Below are 23,232 nucleotides of genomic sequence, written 5' to 3' on the forward strand. Positions count from 1 at the left end.
GCAAATTGTAGCCTCTTTTTCCTATTTGTAGTGGAGATGAGTGGTACCCGGTGGGGTCTTCTGCTGTTGTAGCCCATCCGCCTCAAGGTTGTGCGTGTTGTGGCTTCACAAATGCTTTGCTGCATACCTCGGTTGTAACGAGTGGTTATTTCAGTCAAAGTTGCTCTTCTATCAGCTTGAATCAGTCGGCCCATTCTCCTCTGACCTCTAGCATCAACAAGGCATTTTTGCCCACAGGACTGCCGCATACTGGATGTTTTTCCCTTTTCACACCATTCTTTGTAAACCCTAGAAATGGTTGTGCGTGAAAATCCCAGTAACTGAGCAGATTGTGAAATACTCAGACCGGCCCGTCTGGCACCAACAACCATGCCACGTTCAAAATTGCTTAAATCACCTTTCTTTCCCATTCTGACATTCAGTTTGGAGTTCAGGAGATTGTCTTGACCAGGACCACACCCCTAAATGCATTGAAGCAACTGCCATGTGATTGGTTGATTAGATAATTGCATTAATGAGAAATTGAACAGGTGTTCCTAATAATCCTTTAGGTGAGTGTATGTATATGTATGTATTTTATAAGAAGATAAAAATATATATTTATAGACTATACTTTAAAGTTTCACAGTTTAAGTTTACAACTGTGACATGCAATGCAATAACATTTGATCTGAACAAAAAATTACATCTGCTTAATATCAATGAAAAATAAAGTGCTTGCAGGATTCCTAAAGAAAACAAAACAATTGTAAAACAATCAAATAAATACAGATGTTAAACAGTCTGAGAACTTTTCAACTTGGATTTCACAGGTTTTTCAGTTTGTATTTGTTTCGCGTGGAATCGCCGAGACCGCGACGCCAGCACCGCCCCAACTGCACAAAACGCCCCCGAATTACTAAAGAGAAAGCTGCAGCTGCGCGGCGACTCTACCGCCCGACGCACCCCGCGCAAAGGCTCTTAACACGGGACACGGGAAGCGGCAGAACCGAGGTTGCGCTCGCGCCGCGGTCCCGGGGCGGACATTACCACAAAACTCCAAATGACGTCACACTTCAGCTTTGTACATCGAAAAGAGAACTGGAACAATTGTTTCATCCTCCTTTACTGCCAGCGAACTATATTAACGCTAACATTAGTGGAGTGCCCTGATGCTAGTATTTCCTGTCACTGTTTAAGTTCAGAGATGAAGACTGATATCTAGCGGTCGGGATATGAACTCAAAACGAAACACCTGCCATGAATCTTGTATGATTTATTTATTTTTTTTAATATCGATATTCCGTTTTGGAGAATCGATACAGTATCGCCAAATAAAATATTGCGATACTCACGTGTATCGATATTTTCTTACACCCCAAAATAATAATTATAATAAAGCTAATAATAAATAACACTGATATTATTTTTGGATCTAGAAGAACGTTTGGACCCGGAAACAGTGACATGTGACGTCAGATGTACCAACCAGGTAAGAATTTAAATCACACTCATAATTTCCCAGACCCACTACCCCTTCTTATCCCAATCAACTGCTGTTTTCTCTTCACTATTAATGTTCATAAAAAAGACAACCTAAAAAAAGAAAACTTTTTTATTATTATTAGAACAGAAAGCATCAATTTTAATGCAGATGAATAAAATAGCAGTTTCAACATCTCATTGTGGAAAAGGCTTTTTCTGGAATTTGCAATATCAGAGAGCAAGAAAGCAATATCAATGCATAAGATATTCCAATCTTCCAATTAAAAAAAAAAAAAGATAAAAACAAAAGGTTTAGAGATCTGAAAGTGCCCTGCCTGTAGAGTGAATCTGGTAAGACACAAGATAAAGAGGTGACCATACCTGATGGTGCTGGATGCGCTGAACATCACAGGTGAAGTCAACATACAGGCTGAACTTGGCAATGTCCTTTGGTTTGCTCTTATGATTATCCTGCTGTGGCTGCTGTTCTTTCAGGGCTGTTTTAGACACTGACGAGTGAATGGTCACTGCACTCCTGTCGCACCTGAGAATGAACATACATGTAGAGTCAAACACACACTTATAATTATTGACTAATTAAGGACTGACAGGCTAGAAAGAGCCACATAATGCCAACAGAGCAAAATAAACAGATTAACAGATAATAGAAAGATGATAATTAAGAGGGACTGGGTAGCAGTAGAAAAGAGTGAATTTGCTCAAATGATCATCTCACAGTGACTGTACATAGGTGAGAGTCTCTTTGTCCTTCGCAATCATATCTGCCAAGATCTCCTGCACACCTGTGGCCACCTCATCCAAGGTCGACAACCCTACAGACAGCAAACAAAAAAGCTGAACTGTCTCATAACATTCAGACATCAATGGCCCTGCATTAACTTATGAGAACTGCTTTTTTTGATGGAAAGTGTGGAATAGTTGCACATTTTTACTTATTTTTAAAAGTAGAAGTACAAATATCCCACATAGTTATAAGATATTTAAACTTCATGCAGAAGAATGTGTAGAAATGTGACCCTGGACCACAAAACCAGTCTTAAGTTGCTGGGGTATATTTGTAGCAATAGCCCAAAATACATTGCATGGGTCAAAATTATTGATTTTTCTTTTATGCCAAAAATCATTAGGATATTAAGTATCATGTTCCATGAACATATTTTGTAAAGTTTTACCGTAAATATATCAAAACTTAATTTTTGATTAGTAATATGCCTTACTGAGAACTTCATTTGGACAAATTTAAAGGCGATTTTCTAAAAATGTAGATTTTTTTTTGCACCCTCAGATTCCAGATATTTAAGTAGTTGTATCTCGGCCAAATATTGTCCTATCATAACAATCCATACATCAATGGAAAACTTATTTATTCAACTTTCAGGTGATGTATAAATCTCAATTTCGGAAAATTGATACTTAAGACTGGTTTTGTGGTCCAGGGTCACAAATGAGAGAAATGCCTAGAAAAACATGTCACAATAGTGCTTATGTCACTGCCTTAATATGTCAACCCATAAGCATAACCAGACAACACAAAAAAACTAAAGTACTTTGCTGCCCTCTATTGGTTCAATGTCTTTTATCAACCTTTTATTTTATTTAGTAATTAAAGTAGCAAAAAAAATAAATCTAGATCATACATTAAACAATAAATGGAAGTGATTATGTTGGGACAATTAATCAGTTTCAAAAAGCATCAACGTTACACCTCAGAGGACACTGAGTTGTGAATGCTGCTGTACAATAAGGTGACCAGACGTGCCATTTTCCGGGGAAATGTCCAACCCAGGATTTCTTAATTACCCAAAATATCCAGGTGTTGGCTGTTTGCGCTGCACAGCTATCCACAGAACGATCATCGTATATGACTTGTACAATGTACCGCGAGAGCTATAGAGAGCAGAGCAGACGGATCCTTACGCTTTCGAATCGCTCTCGAGGTACTTAGGTGTCATAAAACTATTGCAAAACAGCCAAAACCTGATTATTTTAGGTAATTTAGAAATCTTGGTCACCTTACTGTACAACCACTATTACAACAGGCTGGTTGCTGTAAGTATGCAGAGCGCCGATACCTTTAGTATTGGGCTGGATCGAGGATTGCAGGTCCAGTTTCTGAGGTTCCTGAAGCAGAGTCAGTGCAACAGGTTCCAGTCCTAGCTCCTTAGCTCGCCGGGCCTTGGACAACTTACTGCCCTTTTTATAGGGAGCATACTAAAGAAAAAACAATTATATATATATATATATATATATATATATATATATATATATATATATATATATATATATATATATATATACATATACATATGTTATATTATACATATATAAGTATAAGCTATTAATAAGTCACTCACAGTCAAAAACTCACCAAATAATCAAAGTTTCACATTAATAAGTAAGCTGAGAAGCTTGTTCTGCTCTGTTCTTACCACATGGTCTATTTCATCAGCCGTTGTGCAGTTCTTTAGAGCCATTTCCAGCTCTGAATTAAGAACCCCCTCCTTCTTTAGTGTCTGAGAAACAGATCTGCTCTTCTTTGCCACTGACCTAAGAAACGTGAATAAAATTAACTCTGTGTACTTGAGTTATTAGAGTCTTGATCCTGTTTGCTTTTCACTTTTCTTTTCACGTTAGGAAAAACTGATGTTTATTTAATTGTCAAGTTACACTACTGTTCAAAAGTTGGTAAGAATTTGTAATGTTTTTGAAAGAAGTCTCTTATGCTCAAAAATTGTATCAACAATACAATAAAAACAGTAATAATTTTCTAATACTGTCTAGTCCTGTGATGGCAAAGCTGAATTTTCAAATGCCTTTACTCCAGTCTTCAGTGTCACATGATCCTTCACAAATTCACATTCCTTATTATTATCAATGCTGAAAACAGTTGTGCTGCATTACATTTTTGTGTAAACATTTTGAACATTTATTTAAAATATATATATTTTTTTTAATTATTTAGTCAAATTAATCAAGAGAGAAAATTTGTAAACTTTGTCATTTAATCCTGGCTGTAACTCCTTACAGAATCACAAGGCAATTACATGGAGAACATTACAAGACTTGATCTCTGCTGCCATCGACAGGTCACATTTGGTTATAGCAGCCTAATCAAGGTAATTCAAGCTAAATAATACCCACATTAAAACATCAGAATGCTTTTTGTGCCACTGGAGACATTCATCTACTAAAAGCATTTTGAATTAATTGCAAGAAACCAGTCAGGACGCACAAAAAAAATCGATCCAAACTGTCTCTGTAAAATGGTTAAATAAAAGCTTTATCCAACAACCACAAAACTAAACACTTACCGATTCCTAAAATATAAATATACCTATAGATCAACTAAAGGATGTTACTTAAAGTATAAAGTCAATGCTAAATAGAAGATCAGTCTGAAATTGAATAAAAATGATTTCCTTTCTTGTCTCCTCTTTTGTTGTTGTGCCCTTGAAGTGTCTTACCGTAACTCTTCAAGAGTCAACTGCACATCTCGAACAGCATCGGCATCCATATGGTTGATCAGCTCCTTTCTATAGCGCACCATAAAGGGAATAGTGTTCTCCTCCTGGAAGAGCTGTACAATGTTTGCACACACCCACTGCTCCACACCAGATTTCACAGCAAGAACCTACACGGGATATTAGAATGTGTCCTGTTTAATTTGTTTTCTAAGCAAAAATAATGACTATCATACATTTTACCATGATTTACCAAAGACACATTGTCATTCATTCAGTGTAACAATAGTTCATATGCCAAAAATATTGTCTAATTAAAATCTTTACCAATCACTAGGTTTTAAAGTTCTAAAGTTATCTGAAACAGACACTTTACTTGCATTTAATATGCTTTCAATGTATATCAAATTAATTCACTTTAATTAGATGTGGACAATAAAATGGGACGTCTCATCTTTGACCCATATAAACTTATATTTCCCTGTTGAATGCTGCAATTGACCAATCAGCACCAAGTATACCAGAAAGCACTAAAACAATTTACAATAGCAAATAATAATACATTTAACAGTGCAACAGATCATTGTGATCTTCAGAATGTTACCAGCAATTTCAAAAGCACTAAGTCAATTCCTATCTCAGAAAGTAATAACCCACCTGAATGGGATCCCAATTCATCTGTAAGTCCTCCACACAGGAATTGCTCGATTTGAGTTTTATCGGTCTTCCCTGGGCTGAGTTTGTGGTCTTCTGCTTCTTCTGAGCAGGTTCTTCAAAGGTGAAGCTGTCATTTGGCTCCTCTTTTTTCACCTTGGGGAAATGTTGACTGGATGACGGAACCTCATCAGGCATATCTCCTGCATTATTACTGCTCAAGTTAATGGACAACCTCTAAAATAAAACAAAAGGTTTAAATTAAATAAATGATTTGAGTACACAATGTTTGTGTTGGATAAATATATTTGAACTGTTGATGTCAGTCAGGGTGGATTCCATATTTAATAAGCAGTCATTTAGAAAAGCAGCTTGCACAGTATACTTATTACAGGGTAACTACTGTTGCTGATTACTTGTCAAAAACTATATAGATGTAGAATTGTGAATAAGTAAGAAAAACTGTATTCCACAGTCAAAATAAAAGCACAAGCATTAATGACTTGCCTCTTCTTTGACCGTCACATGCTGCTGTAACTCAGGCTTCGGTAGAACCGTATCCTCAGTTTGTTGCTTTGTATTAGTCTTCTCCTTCTTCACTTTGGGAACCCGTGCAGCTCTCGGCTTCCTCTCTGCTTTAGGTTTTGGTTCCTTTGGCTCTTTAGGTTTGGCCACCCTCTTGGTCACTTTTTTCTTTTCGCCGGTTTCATCTGTCCCCCTCTTAGGCCTTCCTTTAGTTTTGCCTTCATTTAAATTTGGTAACCATTCTTCTAACTCCTCACTGTCATCTTTTTGTTGGCCCGTCCTGTAACAAGAAACCAGTTTTATTTCATCCAGCGTTAATGAAGAATAAATAGAAGCTACTATTGTGGACTTATACAATAAAAACCTGATGTAAAAAACATCTCACATGTCTTCAGATTCATCATCTGTCGCTGGTTCTGTATACACCTTTGCTGTTCTTGTTCTTCGAAGCATCTTTGTGTGGAAAAAAACAAAGAATGAAAACAAATTAAATTACAATGACAAATAAGGATGCCTGGGATGGTAAAAAGAAGAACTATTTTAAAACTTGGAAGTGGATATCTTTTCAACTCATCTTATCGTCTATACAAAAGACGAGTGCTTCTCATTCCGACTTTCAGACAAGCTGAAATGAAAACCGTCCGCCAGCTGTCACGTTAAATATATGCAAAGTATTCATGGCCATGGAAAAGCGTTTAACTCTGTTGTGGTGAATGTTAAATGCCATAAATGAAAACCGTCTCTGTAGACACGGAAAGCAGATTTGAATTTAGCGCGCGACCACGTTACGTGTAATTTGTCTGGGCTGTTGCTTCTGCATGAGCAGTGATTAAACCAGAGATGTTCACCTACACAAGTTGCTTATTTACAAAACTGTTCAGACTTACAGTGTTCCTCTGACAGGCATCAAACCATAACCCAATATCACGACTGAACGATGGTTTGTTTCCTTGGCGACGTCAGCAGAAGGAAGTGATGTAGCTTCTTCTTCTTCTTCTTCTTCTTTGGTGTTTATTGGCGGTTGGCAAACCAACTTGTAGGTGCATTACCGCCACCGACTGGACTGGAGTGTGGACAGGATACATGTTTATAGGATTAACATAATATGATAGATGGGGAACAAAAAAAAAAAATTAAAAAAAAAAAGAAATTAAATAAATAAAATAAAACAAAAATTAAATAACTGTCTAAATTCTTTTACTTAATTCCGTTTCTTTAATAAACTTAGTAATAATGTCATATATAGCCTTTTCTTTTAGTATACCTATTATTGAAAAATCTTTATGCTCAGCTTTAATTAGTGACTGAATAAAATTATGTCTTTCTTTGTTGTATTTCCTGCAGTGAAGTATTACATGTTCAACTGTCTCTTGCTGACTACAGTGATTACATTCCCCAGTTGGATGTTTGCCGATTTTAAACAGTGTACTATTCAATCCTGTGTGACCTATTCTCAAACGGGTTATTATATTCTCTTCATTTCTGTTCCTGCTCTCTCTCCTCCCAGTACCAACTTGTTGTTGAATATTATATAAGTGTCTTCCTGTTTCAATACCATCCCAGTGTTCCTGCCATATAGATTGTGCATATCTCCTAATGAACACTTTAGCTTCTGCTTTACTTAATGGAACTTGTAAATCTATCTGCTTTAATTTTAAAGTTTGTTTAGCCATAACATCCACCTTCTCATTTCCTACCACACCAACATGAGCAGGAACCCAAATAAATTGAATTGATATACCCATAAGCTTTAAGTTATACAATTTATGGAATATATCATTAATTATATCCATCCTAAAAGATGAGCTACCAGATTTTATGCTTTCCAGTGCTGAGTAGCTATCAGATGCAATAACTATGTTATTCATTTGCTTTTCTTCTGTCCACTGCAGGGCCATTAAAATTGCCAATAGTTCTGTAGCATAAACTGATAAATGATCTGAAACTCTTTTCTTAATGTAAGAATCATTCATTGGAATATACACAGCTGCACCGGCATATCCTGTCTTCGGGTCTTTTGATCCATCCGTAAATAAAAACACTGAATCATGGAAATGTCTCTCAATATACTTCCACACTATATACCACACTGGAAGTTGTTTGGATTGATCCTTTATTTCCTGTTGTATACTGAGGTCAACGGTTGGTAAGGGGAATAACCAGGGAGGGATGGAGGATATTGAGACTGTGTTGCTGTACTGTACTTGATTTAGTCCTATATACCTCGCCTTTGCGTCACCTATCCACCCAAAACTCATAAAATTTGTTACATTATGTTCCCAACAGTCTGTCAATACACTTTTGACAGGATGTAAAACACTTTGTCCCTGGATATTAACCCAATATGCCAACATTAACTTCATTCGTCTTATACCTAAAGGCATTTCTCCCATCTCCACCTGCATAGATGATACCGGCGATGTTTTAAATGATCCACTGCAGATTCTTAGGGCTTGTGCTTGCAGTATATCTAATTGTTTGAGGTTTGTTTCTGCTGCTGACATATAGGCAATGCATCCATAATCAAGGACAGATCTCATGAGTGCCCAGTATATACTCTGTAGGGATGTCCTACTAGCTCCCCACTCCCGTCCTGATAAACACCTAAGAATATTAATAATATTTTTACACTTGTCCTTAATTTTATCCAGATGAATTTTCCATGTAAGTTTTTCATCAAACCAAACTCCTAGAAATCTTATAACTTTAACTTGCTCAAGAGGATTCCCATATAATTTCAAAGAGAGGGGTATGCTTTTAAGTCGCCTTGAGAAACAAATGACCTGCGTTTTTGATACAGATAATTTAAACCCCCATTTATTAGCCCACTTTTCAACTTCCTCTATTGCCTTTTGCATTTTTTTATGAACATATGATATATTGCGACCTCTAGTCCACAAAGCCCCATCATCTGCATATAAAGATTTTCCAATATTCTGTTCAACTTGTGAAAAGATGCCATTAATCATTATGTTGAATATTAATGGACTGCACACACTACCTTGTGGTGTTCCATTCTCCACTGTATGCATTCTAGAGTATTCTTCACCTACTTTAACTTGTATTTTTCTGTCAAATAAAAAGTTCTGAACCCAGTTATATGCTCTACCACTAATTCCTAAAGACTTTAACTTGATTAATAATCCTTCTTTCCAGAGCATATCATATGCCTTTTCCACATCAAAGAAGATAGCTACTACTACTTCTTTGTTTGTCTGTGCTTTCCTAATGTCTGATTCTAGACATAATACAGAGTCCATTGTATTCCTGCCCTTACGGAATCCACTCTGATAAGGAGACAACAGATTTTTACTCTCTAAAAAATATGTTATTCTTTCTGTAATTATTCTTTCCATTGTTTTACATAATTGAGAAGTAAGTGCAATAGGCCTATAACTAGAAGGATCTGATGGGTTTTTTCCAGGTTTAAGAATAGGTACTATTATTGCTTGTTTCCATACTGAAGGGAGTTGACCAGTTTCCCATACTAGGTTAAATAATTTTAGTACTTTTTCCAGTGTATTATCTGTCATATTTGCCAGCATTTTATAACACACTCCATCTCTTCCTGGAGTGGTCTGCCGAGCAGTTTTGATTGCTCTTTTTAACTCAAACATGTTTATAGGCAAATCTAATAAACTATCTGACATCTCATCTTTCTTTACCAAATTAGGATAATTCATTAATGTGTTACTCCTACACTGTTTTGCTTCTTCTGAAAGATTATCTGCGCTATGAACTTTCTTAAATGTTTCTACTAGAAGTTCAGCCTTATCTAAATTGGTGACAGCCATTTTGACTTTGCCTATAATCACTGGTAACTCATAATTCCTTCTAATCCCCCCCATTTTCCTAATCATATTCCATACATCTGACAGATGTACTGTTCTTCCAATACTATCACAGTACTGTTTCCAAAAAATACGCTTTTGTGTTTTTATTGTTTTCCTTACTACTGCCTGGGCGCTTTTATACTGAATCAAAGCCTCCATAGAATGCTGCTTTTTAAGTTTCTTAAATGCTTTATTCCTTACTTTTATAGCTGCTTTACAATCATCATTCCACCAAGGTACATTCTTTACATGTCTTATTCCTGTTGTTTTAGGTATAGTTTGTTCAGCCGACTGAATTATTTCATTAACTAACTTACTATTGAATATATTTACGTCCATCTGGTTTTCTTCTTGCAGAGTCATACATCTATCTTCACAAATTACTCGAAAGACTTCCCAATCTACTTTCTCCAACTTCCATCTAGGACTTCTATTTTCTTTTTCATGACATATTTTTGTACCAACCGTAGTCACTACCGGATAATGATCACTCCCTATTGTAGTATATTTGTTTACATTCCATGTAGTAATCCCTGCAATAACAGAAGACACAAATGTTAGGTCAAGTGCAGTTTCTGTATTTTGTATACTGTTATATCGTGTTCCCTCTCCATTATTAATACACACCAAGTGATTATCATCAATGAATTCTTCAATTATTTGTCCATTCACATCAGTATTATTACTTCCCCATAATGTATTATAGGAATTAAAATCACCACACCACACTACTTTGTCATGCAAATAACCTACAACAGCTTCTAAAATAACTTGACTTAATTTTTCACATGGATTATAATAATTAACAATATCTATACTCCCTCTTTCGGTCCATATCTTAGTTATGATTGATTCATACTCTTTATTTATTTGTTCTACCTTATATTTCATCCCATTTTGTATAAATGTTGCTACTCCTCCTCCTCTGCCAGATTCTCTATCTCTTCTAATTATACTATAACCATTTATTATATAATCCAACTGTGGTTTTAACCATGTTTCCTGAATACATATTACATTAGGTTTCACTGTTAACATATCGATGTATTTCTTAAGCTCTTGGCCATTTGCAATTAGACTCCTTGCATTCCACTGTAGTATGGTCAGTAACATTAAGAAAATCCAACACATGCCTGAGAAGATTGTGTCTCTTCAGTAAGGGAGTCTCTTACGGTCTCCCATTGCAGCCCTTTAACATCTAGATATCTCTCTGCAGATTTAACAATTATTTTAATCCTTTCATTTCTACTTTTTGTCTGTGCAGAGCAATTTATTATTTCTGCCATGAACATTACAAAATCATTCTTTTTCACTATCAAAGTTTCCTCCTTCAATTTATTACATCCTTGACATTTCTTTCCTTGATTAATTTCTTTCCTGATAATTTCTGATTGCTTAACTACTGTCACATTCCCTGAGACTTTCTTTGCAGCTTCTGCATAACTGATTCCCTGAACAACCTTGATTCGTTGCACTTCGGTCTGCCTCTTACTAACTTCACATCCTCTGTAAGCGGCACTGTGTTCGCCCCCACAATTGCAACACTTCAGCTTTGTACCCTCCTGGCATTTTCCATACTCATGTTCTCCACTACATTTTCCACATCTCTGCTTTCCCTTGCATACCGCAGCTATATGCCCATATCTCTGACATTTAAAACATCTGATTGGAGGGGGAATATACAATCTTACGTCATAGCACATAAAGCCAATGTACACTTTTTCTGGAAGTTTTTCCTGATCAAAGTTGATCATCACCGATAGACTATCCTGCATATTACCATTTCTGTTAATTTTAAGACGTCTAACTTCATTTACTCTAGCATTTGTTATGTTTCTCTTCACATCATCAACTGATACGTTTACCGGAATCCCAGTAATGACTCCTTTTGTAAATTTCTTGTAAGTCTTGGAACATTCCACTTTCTTTCTGTTGATTATGTTCATTTTGATTGCTTTCCCTTGCTGTTTCTCATCCTTACACACAATCATCAGGGCTCCATTTCTTAGTACTTTAGCACTCTTTATTTCACCTATTTCCTTATTTAACGATTTTGTTAGTTGAATTGGATTCATACCTCCAAACGAGTCCCCTTCGTCCATAAGTTTTGCAAAAATTACATACTCCTCCCTCCGCTTCTCCTCCGTATTTGATCCCCTGTCTGAATCACTTTCATCGGTTTTGTTTTTCCTTTTCTTTTTCCGTTTATTATTCCTAACCGACTCCCAGCTTTCGTATATCCCGCCACCTACTTCCATCTCTCCTAGTTCATTTCCTGATCCGTCACTTCCTTCCACACGCTCCTGTCCATTCACAGTCCAGCTGTTGCCAACCACCCTGGGAATCGACATCTCCCCCTCCTCCATCTTCCGCTCCGCCCTCTGCAGCCGCCAACTCCGCCTCGACCCAGTGACTCGCCTGGGTCTCGTGACGAGGCTTTATGCTGATGAGCGCGCGGTCAGCTGACTGCTGCGCATCAAGTGATGTAGCTAATGTTCTCAAACTCTTAAAATACATAATAAAAGTTCAGCTTGATGTTTTTTTTTCTCAAATGTTTCCTCAATATGCAGAAACGGGAGCTGTACATGCCCAGTCCATGTTCTTTGCTCTTTATCCACTTCCGTGATTTGCACGGTTTGTTTTTCAATTATTGTTATCCAAAGCTATTTAACGTTAGAGTAAATAGTTAGAGTGCTCCGTGCTCTTTAAAATGAAGCGAAAAGTAGTTCAATCTGACAGAAAAAACAGTCTGCAGGAAGACTGCAACAATCTGGGCAGAAACCTAAGGATTTAAACGATTTATATGTTTTTTGGCATAAAACAAGGAGCAACAATATCAGGAAATGGCAGTGTCAGGTCTCAAATGTAGTTGGTTGTAAAAGAGAAGAACTTTTAAAATATGACACTATGAAGATTATTAAATTTGCAGTGTGAAAAAAATAAAGGCAACACAAGCTATTAGAACTAAAACTATGAAGGTACATTTATGCAATTCATCAAGAGTTCATACCATTACTTAACCTTTCATCTTTCAGCAACAACACTTGTAAGCAAAGGCAAAAGCATCAACCAAAACAAATAGATCGCAATGTCTTGAATATAGCCACATCTTGAATATAGCACACTAGATCACTAGATCGAAAATCTGACTTTTTACACCCAGTTTCTGTGCGTGTCCTTCTTTCTTAAGATCCCAGCGGCAATGGACTTGGACTGAAATGGCACTTCTTTCTCTCTGCATCCTCTCTGTATCAATACCATTTCTTCTGCATCCTCTCTGTATCAATACCATTTCTTCTGCATCTCCTCTCTGTATCAATACCATTTCTTCTGCATCCTCTCTGTATCAATACCATTTCTTCTGCATCTCCTCTCTGTATCAATACCATTTCTTCTGCATCCTCTCTACAATACCATTTCTCCTGCATCTACTCTCTGTATCAATACCATTTCTTCTGCATCTCCTCTCTGTATCAATACCATTTCTTCTGCATCTCCTCTCTGTATCAATACCATTTCTTCTGCATCTCCTCTCTGTATCAATACCATTTCTTCTGCATCCTCTCTGTATCAATACCATTTCTCCTGCATCTACTCTCTGTATCAATACCATTTTTTCTGCATCTCCTCTCTGGTATACAACATTTTTTGTTCCAAATATTGATGTTGTGTTGTCATCTGTAGTTTATGAATTTTTCCTAATCTCATTTGTGTATTTCTCCAGACTGTATTGACCTCAGCCGACCTTCAGATATAGGTCTCAATCACACTTTAAATATCTACCTCAAACCCGAAGAGGGGGTGAGAGTGGGCGTGTGGTTAGTTTCCTGTATATACACACAAAAAATTATAAAACAAGACAAATATTAAGGTTTTCAATATATATATATATATATATATATATATATATATATCTTCTTTTGTCCTCCTCGTATTATAAATGTTTCTAGGCACACTGTACCTGAGCATAGATGGGAGGAGGCACAGGGGAAAGATCTAGACTGGTACGAGGAAGCTCTGGGGGACGGATCGCCCATTTTCATCTACCTCCATGGCAACAAGAGTAACAGGCAAGAAACCTTTTAATAACCTTAAAACTTAAAAAAGAAAACAATAATAAGAATCATTTTTATTCTAGGACTTTCACTAAATATTACATTTGTATGCCTTTGATTATGATCTATAGAACCTTTATTCAGTGTGTGACATTGCAAAGATGGTAAGACTTCACAGCCTCGTTTTCATAATTTAAATTCAGTATTGTGTCTAACCTGACTAAGGTCTTTAGACACTATGCAATATCTGCATAATCTCTTTGCACAGAGATCAGTGATCTAACTTGTGCATTGAACTTCACACTGCTTTGTAATTTACCTTAGTAAAAACTGGGATGAGCAACTGCAGCATATCACATAATGTCCACATTCAATTAATTTGCAACCTGACTATTTTAAAAAAATATCACAGTCCAGTGAAACCAAATGTAACAAACAAACACTACCAAACTTAAGATTACCATATTGACTTTGGCTAATATAACTTTCAGTTCATCTGTGATTTTTCTTGTTTGACTAAATAAACAATACATTTTTTCTTGATGATAACATGACTACTACTTTTTGTACTTTTAATAAACAGATCTGCACCCCATCGTATTGGAGTTGCAAATGTGAGCAAACTCACTTATTTAATTTTGAAGAAACTCTAAGAACTTGAATAGTGGTAATGACTGAAGTGTCTTGGCCACACAGGTCTTGAGTGCTGTTGGATATCACGTTTTGGCGCTGGACTACAGAGGTGGGTTAAAATGTTGTCACTTCACTGTAACCAATAATCACTGGAATTCATTTTGCACTTGATCTTCAGTATATGATTTCTCCAGGGCTGTGCACTAGGAGGTGGCCCGGTGGCTAGAGCCACTGCCCCTCTGCCCTCATCGGCTGAGGTGCCCCTTTCACCAAACCCACCCCTGCTATCACCCCAGCTCAAAGCTTCCAGTTACCGCTCCACTAAAGATCCACTGATTTCACGAATCCGCTCCATGTTTTCCATCACTCACAATCTGTGTGCCCGCTTCTCTGGAGAGGACAGTTCTTCCCAAAGGTTCATGCATTAACATGTTGATTCATTGCAATCCACATTACAGTCAGTGAATGATTCGCTGAATTAGTAATTTGGTAGTTTGTTTTTGCGTTACTGTCGGTAATGATTTGCTCTAAAAGTCGTAACAACTTGTAGCCTACAGAATATCCGTTCTTAGAATGTCTAATCAATTTATTGTACCCGATGAGATCTAATATAAATTTGCACCAAATTTGCTGTTGTTGGCACACTTTGTTAAAAAAATGCCTTCTCAAAAAAGGAGAAAGAGAAAGAGCAAAGGGAGGCTGCTAAAGGCAGTTCAACATCAGGTATATCATCATATAGAATATTTAGCAGTTTGTCACACTTTAATTCTTGCTATTAATATTCTATTTTAATATATTTTAAAATGTAATTTATTCCTATGATTTCAAGCTGAATGTTTAGCATCATTACTCCAGTCACACGATCCTTCAAAAATCATTCTAATATTCTTATTTGCTGCTCAAAAACAATTATTATTATATGTTGAAAACAGCTGAGTAAAATTGTTTTCAGGTTTCGAATAGAAAGAAGAACAGCATTTATCTGAATAAGGTCCAGCAGGGATTGTAGGTGGGAGGAGTGAATAACCAACACTCTCTCCACCCTCAATACCACGACTGAGGTGAGACCCTTGAGCAAGCCACCGAACCCCCAAATGCTCCCCGGGCGCCGCAGCATTGGCTGCTCACTGCTCCGGGTGTATGTTCACTATGGTGTGTACACTTGGATGGGTTAAATGCAGAGCACAAATTCAGAGTATGGGTCACCATACTTGGCCACACACCACTTCCCTTTCCCTTTCCTTCCTTTAAAAAACATTAAAAATTAAAAAAAAAAAAAAAACTTTTGACTGGTAGTGTATATTTATAACAACTGGATAATTTGTTAACAAGCACCCACCCCCTTAGTGCCCCTTTTTTTGGTTTGGGCCACTGCCCCTCAAAACGTCTGTGCACGGCCCTGGATTTCTCTATTGCTTACTCAAATATATTAAAACCTGTCAGGTTTTGGGGACTCCACTGGCGAGCCTACAGAGGCCAGTCTGACTACTGATACTGTGTACTTGTACCACTGGGTTAAGGCACACAGTGGAAACAGCCTGGTGTGTGTGTGGGGTCACTCGCTTGGTAGTGGGTGTGTAAAATGTTTATTGCAAATGTTACTATGTATACTATTGCAAATGTATATGTTTACTGCAAATGTTTAAGAAAAATAATAATAGAAACATATATAATGTATTTTCTTCAGATTGTACAGCATGTTTCTTTTTTCAATAGTGTTACAACTAACACTGCAGTGAAATTACTGGAGCAAGGTAAAAATTAAACTGATTTAAAAACAAGTATGCTGTTGTTTGTCTCAGTGGCTCTTCATTGTTGTTCTCTCACTCTTTATGTTTGACTTAAGGAGTTGTCATTTTAGGGCATAGTAACTTCACATATTTTAATGTAAAAAAAAAAAAAAAAAAAAAAAAAAACTATTTCTTGACAGGAGAACAGTTTGATGGAATAATACTTGAGGATGCATTCGTAACCGGACGGATAGCAAGCGATCAACCTATTGAACACCCTTTTATTTGGGTAAGTAACGTTCAGGATCTTTAAAATTGTGACAAACTGGACCTGACAAGTTTTAGATATTTTATTAGGTATTATTTACTAGGTACCTTTCAGACATCAAAACATTGTAATTCGGATTTTCCTACAAAGCAAAATTGACTTAAAAAATTTCATTTAATTCTGTAAAATGTAAAGTTCCTTTATACTTTTAAGGACAAACTATGCAAACACAAAAAATATGGGTTGTCAATCAAAGTTTGGTATATATAAGTCTTATTTGTATCTCTTTTCTTTTCCTTTTTTTTGTCCAGTTTTATTGGAAGTTCCCATGCATTCAGTTCTTCCTTTTCAATCCACTTAAAAACAACATTTTTGCCTTTCCAACTGATGAGAAGTATGTGATATTGTTTCACTAAATTATGCCAGTGTTACAGTATGTTAAATATTAAAATGTTAAACCACCTCCTCCCTTTTTTTTTGTTGTTGATAGTTAATAGAAACTTAGAACTCCCCTCATTCTCCATGCAGAAGATGAAAATTTAGTGCCCTTTGCCTCAGCTAAAGAGGTTTGTGTATATGAAACTTGATTTACCTTTAAAAAATGATTGGGGAATACATTCTAACTTTAAATTACAATTTTTCAGGCTCAGATCTACAGAATTGCAAAAAAGGCTCAGAACTCAGATAAGCAGGTCAAACTGGTCCCGTTTGATGGATCGCTTGGATACCTTCATAATGGGCTGTATAAAGACCCTGGTTTGCCAAATATCATAAGGTGATTTCACTCTCTGTGCATCTAATTATTACTAATGTTAAGATTTAAAAATAAATTCCATAAGAGATATAAAAACAGCTTTAGAGGAAAAAAACTAAAGGAGGAGGCTATTCTTGCTAATGTTGAATAGCACCAGAATGAATGAATATTTTCTTCATTACAGGGAGTTTGTGCAGTCACTGATGACATGAGAGACACACTCAGGAGGAGGAGGATTTACACCAACTAATATTCAGCTATATAGCTGTTTCATACAATTGGTGTTGTATCTGTAAATTTACAGCTGTTTTAAACAGTATGCACTTCTAAAACATTTTAATGTCTGATGTCCCCCCACCCCCAGAATTCCACCAATTGTTGTTAATATTTGTCAAATTAATTTATTTCGAGACTTCAGTGACAAAAGTTAAATTTTTAATTTTTTATACAATATTTTTTTATATTTATTTTCTGAGTTTGTATTACTGTGTCCACAGTGTAATGTTCAGATTGACACACCAGTTATAATTCATGTGCATGTTTTCAACACCTAATCTACTGGAAATAATGTAAAATCCACTTTACTGCACACAATGTTGCATATAGTCTTGGAAGCTAAAATGAAAAAAACTGTTGGCCTGTGCAAAACAACTCACATGTCATCAGATTCACTGGTTCTGTAAACACCTTTGCTGTTCAAAGCGTCTTAGTGTGGAAAACAAATAAATGTCAATGAAAAATAAGGATGTCTGGGATAGTAAAAAGAAGAACTCTTAAAACCTGGAGGTAAATCTTTTCAACTTAATTTGATCTCATCAAATATTTCAGGAGAAGATGTATAAACAGAATAAGGTTTTCATATAACGACTTTAAGTCTGTAAAATGGTAAAGAAAACCTTAAGCTGTATTGTCAGATATTAAATGTCAGCAAACAAAATTGTCTCTGTAGAAACAAATTTCTAAATAAGCATTTTAATTTAATATATATTTCAACTTTATTTTTAATGTTAAGTCAATGTATAGGTATTGGTGAATATATTAATGGTACTGTCTGACAAAGATATCTGACAAAGCAATTATTATTCCAAACATTGGTGAATACTGAAGTTCATTTAAGGTGTGAATAGGTGTAAAAGAAGCCAATAAGAGGCATGTGGAAACTCAAAGAAATAAAGAAAGAAATATGCCGTTCCCCTTGACCAATGGAGACAGTGTACACACTAACAACAGATTACACACTTCAGAAATCTGGTTATGAGAGCCAACAAACTAAACCTTTGCTGAGTGGAGTGCTTTGTACGAAAAAGAGTCTTAATTATAAATAATGCCATTGTAATCTTTTTTTTTAGCTTCAAAAATGTAATAATGTATGTTATCATGCCACAAATCTGTAAAATGGGTCATTCTCCATAAAATACACAACATACTAAAAAACTATTTCAATATGTGTACAAAATATACTTTCATAACTGATCATAAAGCATGTCAGGAGCAGTATATATTCAAATATCACACCAAAATGATGTAGCAAATTCTAGAGAAAACAAAAAAGTGTGCACATAAACCCAGTTCGTGCCCTTTGCTCTTTACACCCATCCATTTCCGTGAGTTGCACGGTTTGATTGTCAATTATTACCAAAGCTGTGTTAAAGTAAATAGACAGACGCTAACCCTGCTCTTCAAAATGAAGAAAAGGATCAATAAATCTGAAAGAAAATTTCAGTCTGCAGGAAGATTGCAACAATCCGGTCAGAAACCTAAGGGTTTAAGTGTGCATGCAAGGCAAGTCACATTTGCATTGACTTCTTTGAAAGTAATTCAGTGTAGTCCGGTTTTGCTAGACAGCTGCATAACAACTGCATAAAAAATTAACAGCAACGACATCGGGCAATGTCTAACAGTGATGCTTTATTAAGCCCTGAATAGAGCTCAAATGTAGTTGGTTGTGAAAACTATGAACTATGACACTATGAATATTGCTTTAAAATTCAAATGTTATTTTAAAATCAGATGTTTTTACACCCAGTTTCTGTGCGTGTCCTTATTTCTTAAGATCCCAGCGGCAATGGACTTGGACTAAAATGGCACTTCTTTCTCTCTGCATCCTCTCTGCATCTGCATCAATACCATTTCTTCTGCATCTCTTCTCTGGTATGCAACATTTTTTGTTAAATATTGATGTGGTGGTGATGGCGCAGTGGATAAGACACATGCCTTTGGTGTGAGAGACCCGGGTTCGAATCCACTGTGAGACACCAATGTGTTCCTGAGCAAGACACTTAACCCCTAGTTGCTCCAGAGGCGTGCGACCTCTGACATATATAGCAATTGTAAGTCGCTTTGGATAAAAGCGTCAGCTAAATGAATAAATGTAAATGTGGTGTCATCTATATATAGTTTATGAATTTTTTCTAAACTCATTTGTATATTTCTCCAGGCTCTATTGACCTCAGCCGACCTTCAGATATAGGTCTCAATCACACTTTAAATATCTACCTCAAACCCGAAGAGGGGGTGAGAGTGGGCGTGTGGTTAGTTTCCTGTATATACACACAAAAAATTATAAAACAAGACAAACATTAAGGTTTTCAATATATATATATATATATATATATATATATATCTTCTTTTGTCCTCCTCGTATTATAAATGTTTCTAGGCACACTGCACCTGAGCATAGATGGGAGGAGGCACAGGGGAAAGATCTAGACTGGTACGAGGAAGCTCTGGGGGACGGATCGCCCATTTTCATCTACCTCCATGGCAACAAGGGTAACAGGCAAGAAACCTTTTAATTATCTTAAGAGGTTTTTTATACTAGAGCTTTTTAGGACTTTTATTCTTTGTTTAGGAAAAAATATATTTGTCTGCTATTGATCTGCTTACCCATAGACAGTATACAATATCTGCAGAATCTCTGAGAGCAGTGATCTGACTTCTGCTTTGAACTTCACACTGCTTTGCACTTTACCTTAGTAAAAAACCGGGGTGGGCAACTGCATGCTAATACAACTTTTAGCTCCTCTGTGATTTGATTTGATTTGTTTGGTGGTACAATTTAAAATATGTTCTTCAAAAAATAAATAAAAGTATCCACTTTTTTCTTCTTATTCTTGATGTTCTAATTTTTGTACTTTTAATAAACAGATCTGCACCTCATCGAATTGGAATTGCAAATGTGAGCAAACTCACTTAATTCATTATGAAGAAGGGAAGAAAGTCTAAAAACTTGAATAGTAATAATGACTGAAGTGTCTTGGCCACACAGGTCTTGAGTGCTGTTGGATATCACGTTTTGGCGCTGGACTACAGAGGTGGGTTAAAATGTTGTCACTTCACTAGCCAACCATTGGAGCTGATTTCAGTCTTAATCTTCAGTATATTTCTCTATTGCTTACTCAAATATTAAAACCTGTCAGGTTTTGGGGACTCCACTGGTGAGCCTACAGAGGCCGGTCTGACTACTGATGTCTTATATTTGTACCACTGGGTTAAGGCACGCAGTGGAAACAGCCTGGTGTGTGTGTGGGGTCACTCGCTTGGTAGTGGGTGTGTAGAATCTGCATTTTTATGACTTTTGCATTTGACTTTTGCTAAGTTTACTTCAAATGTATTAGAAACAACACATGTTTTGGAAAGTAAAAATGTAATGGAAAGTAAAAAAAAAACTATGTATTTTCTACAGTATGCACTATATAACTGTAGTATGTTTCTTTTTCAATAGTGTTGCGACTACCACTGCAGTGAAATTACTAGAACAAGGTAAGAATTTGACTGATTTAAAAACAAGCATGCTCTTGTTTGTCTCAGTGGTTCTCCTGAGTTTGTATTTCGTCTTAATCAAAAAACTGCACATTTCTTGACAGGTAAACAGTTTGATGGAATAATACTCGAAGGTGCATTCCTAAATGCGAGGATGGAAACTAATAAACATACTGAACACCCTTTTACCTGGGTAAGTAACGTTCAAGATCTTTGAAATCATGTCAAAACAACTTGTCCTGACAAATGAGTTTTAGGTATTTTTGTTTAAGATTTTTATTAGGTATAGATCATTTTAAAAATATTTTTAAAACATTCCTATCAAACATCAAAACATTATAATTGGGATTTTTAAGTGAAATTTACTTCAGGTCTGTACAATTTAATTCTGTAAAATTTGAAGTGAATTATATATTGATAAATCACACAGGATCAATAAAATGGGTCATTAATCATAATTTGGTATGTGTAAGTGTTATTTGTATCTCTCTTTTTCCTTTTTTCCAGTTTTATTGGAAGTTCCCATACATTCAGTACTTCTTGTTCAATTCACTGAAAAACAAAGATTTGAATCTTCCAACTGATGAGAAGTATGTGATATTGTTTTAATATATTCAAACATATGGTTAATTTAAAATATAAGGTAATTAATTTATTCAACAATATGAGTAGAAATATGATTGTAATAATATGCTAGTGTGCTATGTTTGATTTCTGTCCCCCCCCCCCCCCCCCCCTTTTTTTTGTTGATAGTTTGCAAAAAATTCGAACTCCCCTTATGATTCTCCATGCTGAAGATGACCATTTAGTGCCCTTTGCCTCAGCTCAAGAGGTTTGTTTGTACAAAACTGACCTTACAAAAATTATTTAGAAATACTTTTTTTTTTTTTTACTTTAAATTACTTGTTTTTGGCTCAGATCTACAGAATTGCAAAAAAGACCCAAAACTCAGATGAACATGTCAAGCTGGTACAATTTGATGCATCATTTGGATATCTTCATAATGGGCTGTATAAAGACCCTGGTTTGCCAAACATCATAAGGTGATGTCACCTTCTGAAAATGTTTTGTTCATCTGAATCTGATCTTACTTCTTTAAAGATTTTTTTAAAAATTCATTGGAGATATAGAAGGCTTTTGAGAAAAAAACTACTTTCCATAAAAAGTAACAGTGAAAAATAATTAGTTACTTTTGAGGAGTAGGCTATGCGTTACTTGTTGCTAATGTTTGATGTACATCACTAAATTACAGAAAAAAAATAGATAATGACAGCAAAATAATTGCCTATTTTCATCATTACAGGGAGTTTGTGCAGTCACTGATGACATGATACACACACAAAGAAGGAGGAGGATTTAAACTAAAATAGCTGTATGACTGGTACTATTACTGTAAATTTGGTTGTTTTAAACAGTATGCACTTCTTGGATATAAAACATTGTAATGTCTGAAGTAAATTTTACAGAATTGCCCCCATTAGGGTGAATTTATTGTCTTGTTAATATTTGTAACATTAATTTTTTCCAGACTGCAGTGAAACCTTTTTCACAGTGCATAAAATCAGTTGTATAGTTTCTTACAAGGTTGCTTTACTAACACATTTAGCCTTTAAAGTAGTCCTAAGATATCTAAGCTGTGTAATTACATTCTTCTGTATGTATTTACTCAACAGAATTGGACTTCGGCATGCATAGATAGGCAGAGAATGAGGCAGAATAATGTTTAAAACCACTTAATAAGTGGCCAGCCTTGTCCAGGTGGGATATGTCTTTTGGAGCATGTAGATCTTGATGTGTATATCTGTTAAAAGCACATTTTGTCAACTTTTATACTGGCATATGACTCAAGGCTAGCACACATGAACAAAAAAAAAAACAAATTTTGTTTTCTTGCTGCCTTTAAATGCTGTGTTGGCAGATTTCAAGTGGTAAGACTATAAGAAAATCAACATGTTCCAGGGATTCTATCTTAAAAAGGTCTCAAAAAGTCTCAATTCACTCTTCCACAAATTAAGACCTTACAAAGTTTGTAAATCACAGCAAAAAGACTTATCGGCAAGATAAGTCATGCT

General features: G+C 35.9%; 3 protein-coding genes across 4 annotated transcripts in view; 2 read left to right on the forward strand and 1 right to left on the reverse strand.

Moving 5' to 3' along the window:
- Positions 1 to 12,235, reverse strand: part of LOC306882264 (S1 RNA-binding domain-containing protein 1-like) — an 80,757-nt gene extending 68,522 nt beyond the window's left edge. For both annotated transcript variants that reach the window (XM_079436778.1, XM_079436779.1), the window contains exons 1-10: positions 12,036 to 12,235; positions 7,013 to 7,188; positions 6,511 to 6,578; positions 6,108 to 6,405; positions 5,604 to 5,837; positions 4,950 to 5,116; positions 3,915 to 4,032; positions 3,558 to 3,696; positions 2,201 to 2,297; positions 1,846 to 2,008 (exon numbers count right to left, since the gene is read on the reverse strand). In XM_079436778.1, coding sequence (XP_079292904.1) covers positions 1,846 to 2,008; positions 2,201 to 2,297; positions 3,558 to 3,696; positions 3,915 to 4,032; positions 4,950 to 5,116; positions 5,604 to 5,837; positions 6,108 to 6,405; positions 6,511 to 6,578 — 1,284 coding nt within the window. In that variant the 5' untranslated portion in view covers positions 7,013 to 7,188; positions 12,036 to 12,235. The remainder of the gene's footprint in view (positions 1 to 1,845; positions 2,009 to 2,200; positions 2,298 to 3,557; positions 3,697 to 3,914; positions 4,033 to 4,949; positions 5,117 to 5,603; positions 5,838 to 6,107; positions 6,406 to 6,510; positions 6,579 to 7,012; positions 7,189 to 12,035) is intronic.
- On the forward strand, positions 11,058 to 17,423 carry LOC306882172 (lysophosphatidylserine lipase ABHD12-like; the record flags this gene model as incomplete). Its single annotated transcript, XM_079436646.1, has 11 exons — positions 11,058 to 11,113; positions 12,226 to 12,415; positions 12,529 to 12,592; positions 13,683 to 13,776; positions 13,909 to 14,028; positions 14,597 to 14,627; positions 14,710 to 14,755; positions 16,090 to 16,219; positions 16,363 to 16,400; positions 16,577 to 16,665; positions 17,289 to 17,423. 11 exons carry the CDS (start codon positions 11,058 to 11,060, stop codon positions 17,421 to 17,423), a joined length of 993 nt encoding a protein of 330 aa, XP_079292772.1.
- Positions 17,424 to 19,049: 1,626 nt separating this feature from the next.
- On the forward strand, positions 19,050 to 22,647 carry LOC306882460 (lysophosphatidylserine lipase ABHD12-like). The gene is made up of 13 exons (XM_079437085.1): positions 19,050 to 19,180; positions 19,452 to 19,549; positions 19,836 to 19,929; positions 20,058 to 20,177; positions 20,546 to 20,576; positions 20,667 to 20,712; positions 20,818 to 20,947; positions 21,123 to 21,160; positions 21,265 to 21,353; positions 21,668 to 21,750; positions 21,914 to 21,992; positions 22,079 to 22,203; positions 22,464 to 22,647. Exons 1-13 carry the CDS (start codon positions 19,083 to 19,085, stop codon positions 22,489 to 22,491), a joined length of 1,059 nt encoding a protein of 352 aa, XP_079293211.1. The 5' UTR covers positions 19,050 to 19,082; the 3' UTR covers positions 22,492 to 22,647.
- The last annotated feature ends 585 nt before the right edge of the window (positions 22,648 to 23,232 follow it).

This window comes from Barbus barbus (assembly GCF_936440315.1).
Source record: "Barbus barbus genome assembly, chromosome: 16".
In the NCBI taxonomy this organism is placed as follows: domain Eukaryota; kingdom Metazoa; phylum Chordata; class Actinopteri; order Cypriniformes; family Cyprinidae; genus Barbus; species Barbus barbus.

Coding starts and splice junctions, on each gene's coding strand:
- LOC306882460 (XM_079437085.1), top strand. CDS start 19,083: ATGAAGAAAAGGATCAATAAATCTGAAAGAAAATTTCAGTCTGCAGGA. Junction 19,930..20,057: donor GGGGTGAGAGTGGGCGTGTG/GTTAGTTTCCTG, acceptor AAATGTTTCTAG/GCACACTGCACCTGAGCATA. Junction 21,354..21,667: donor CTGAACACCCTTTTACCTGG/GTAAGTAACGTT, acceptor CCTTTTTTCCAG/TTTTATTGGAAGTTCCCATA.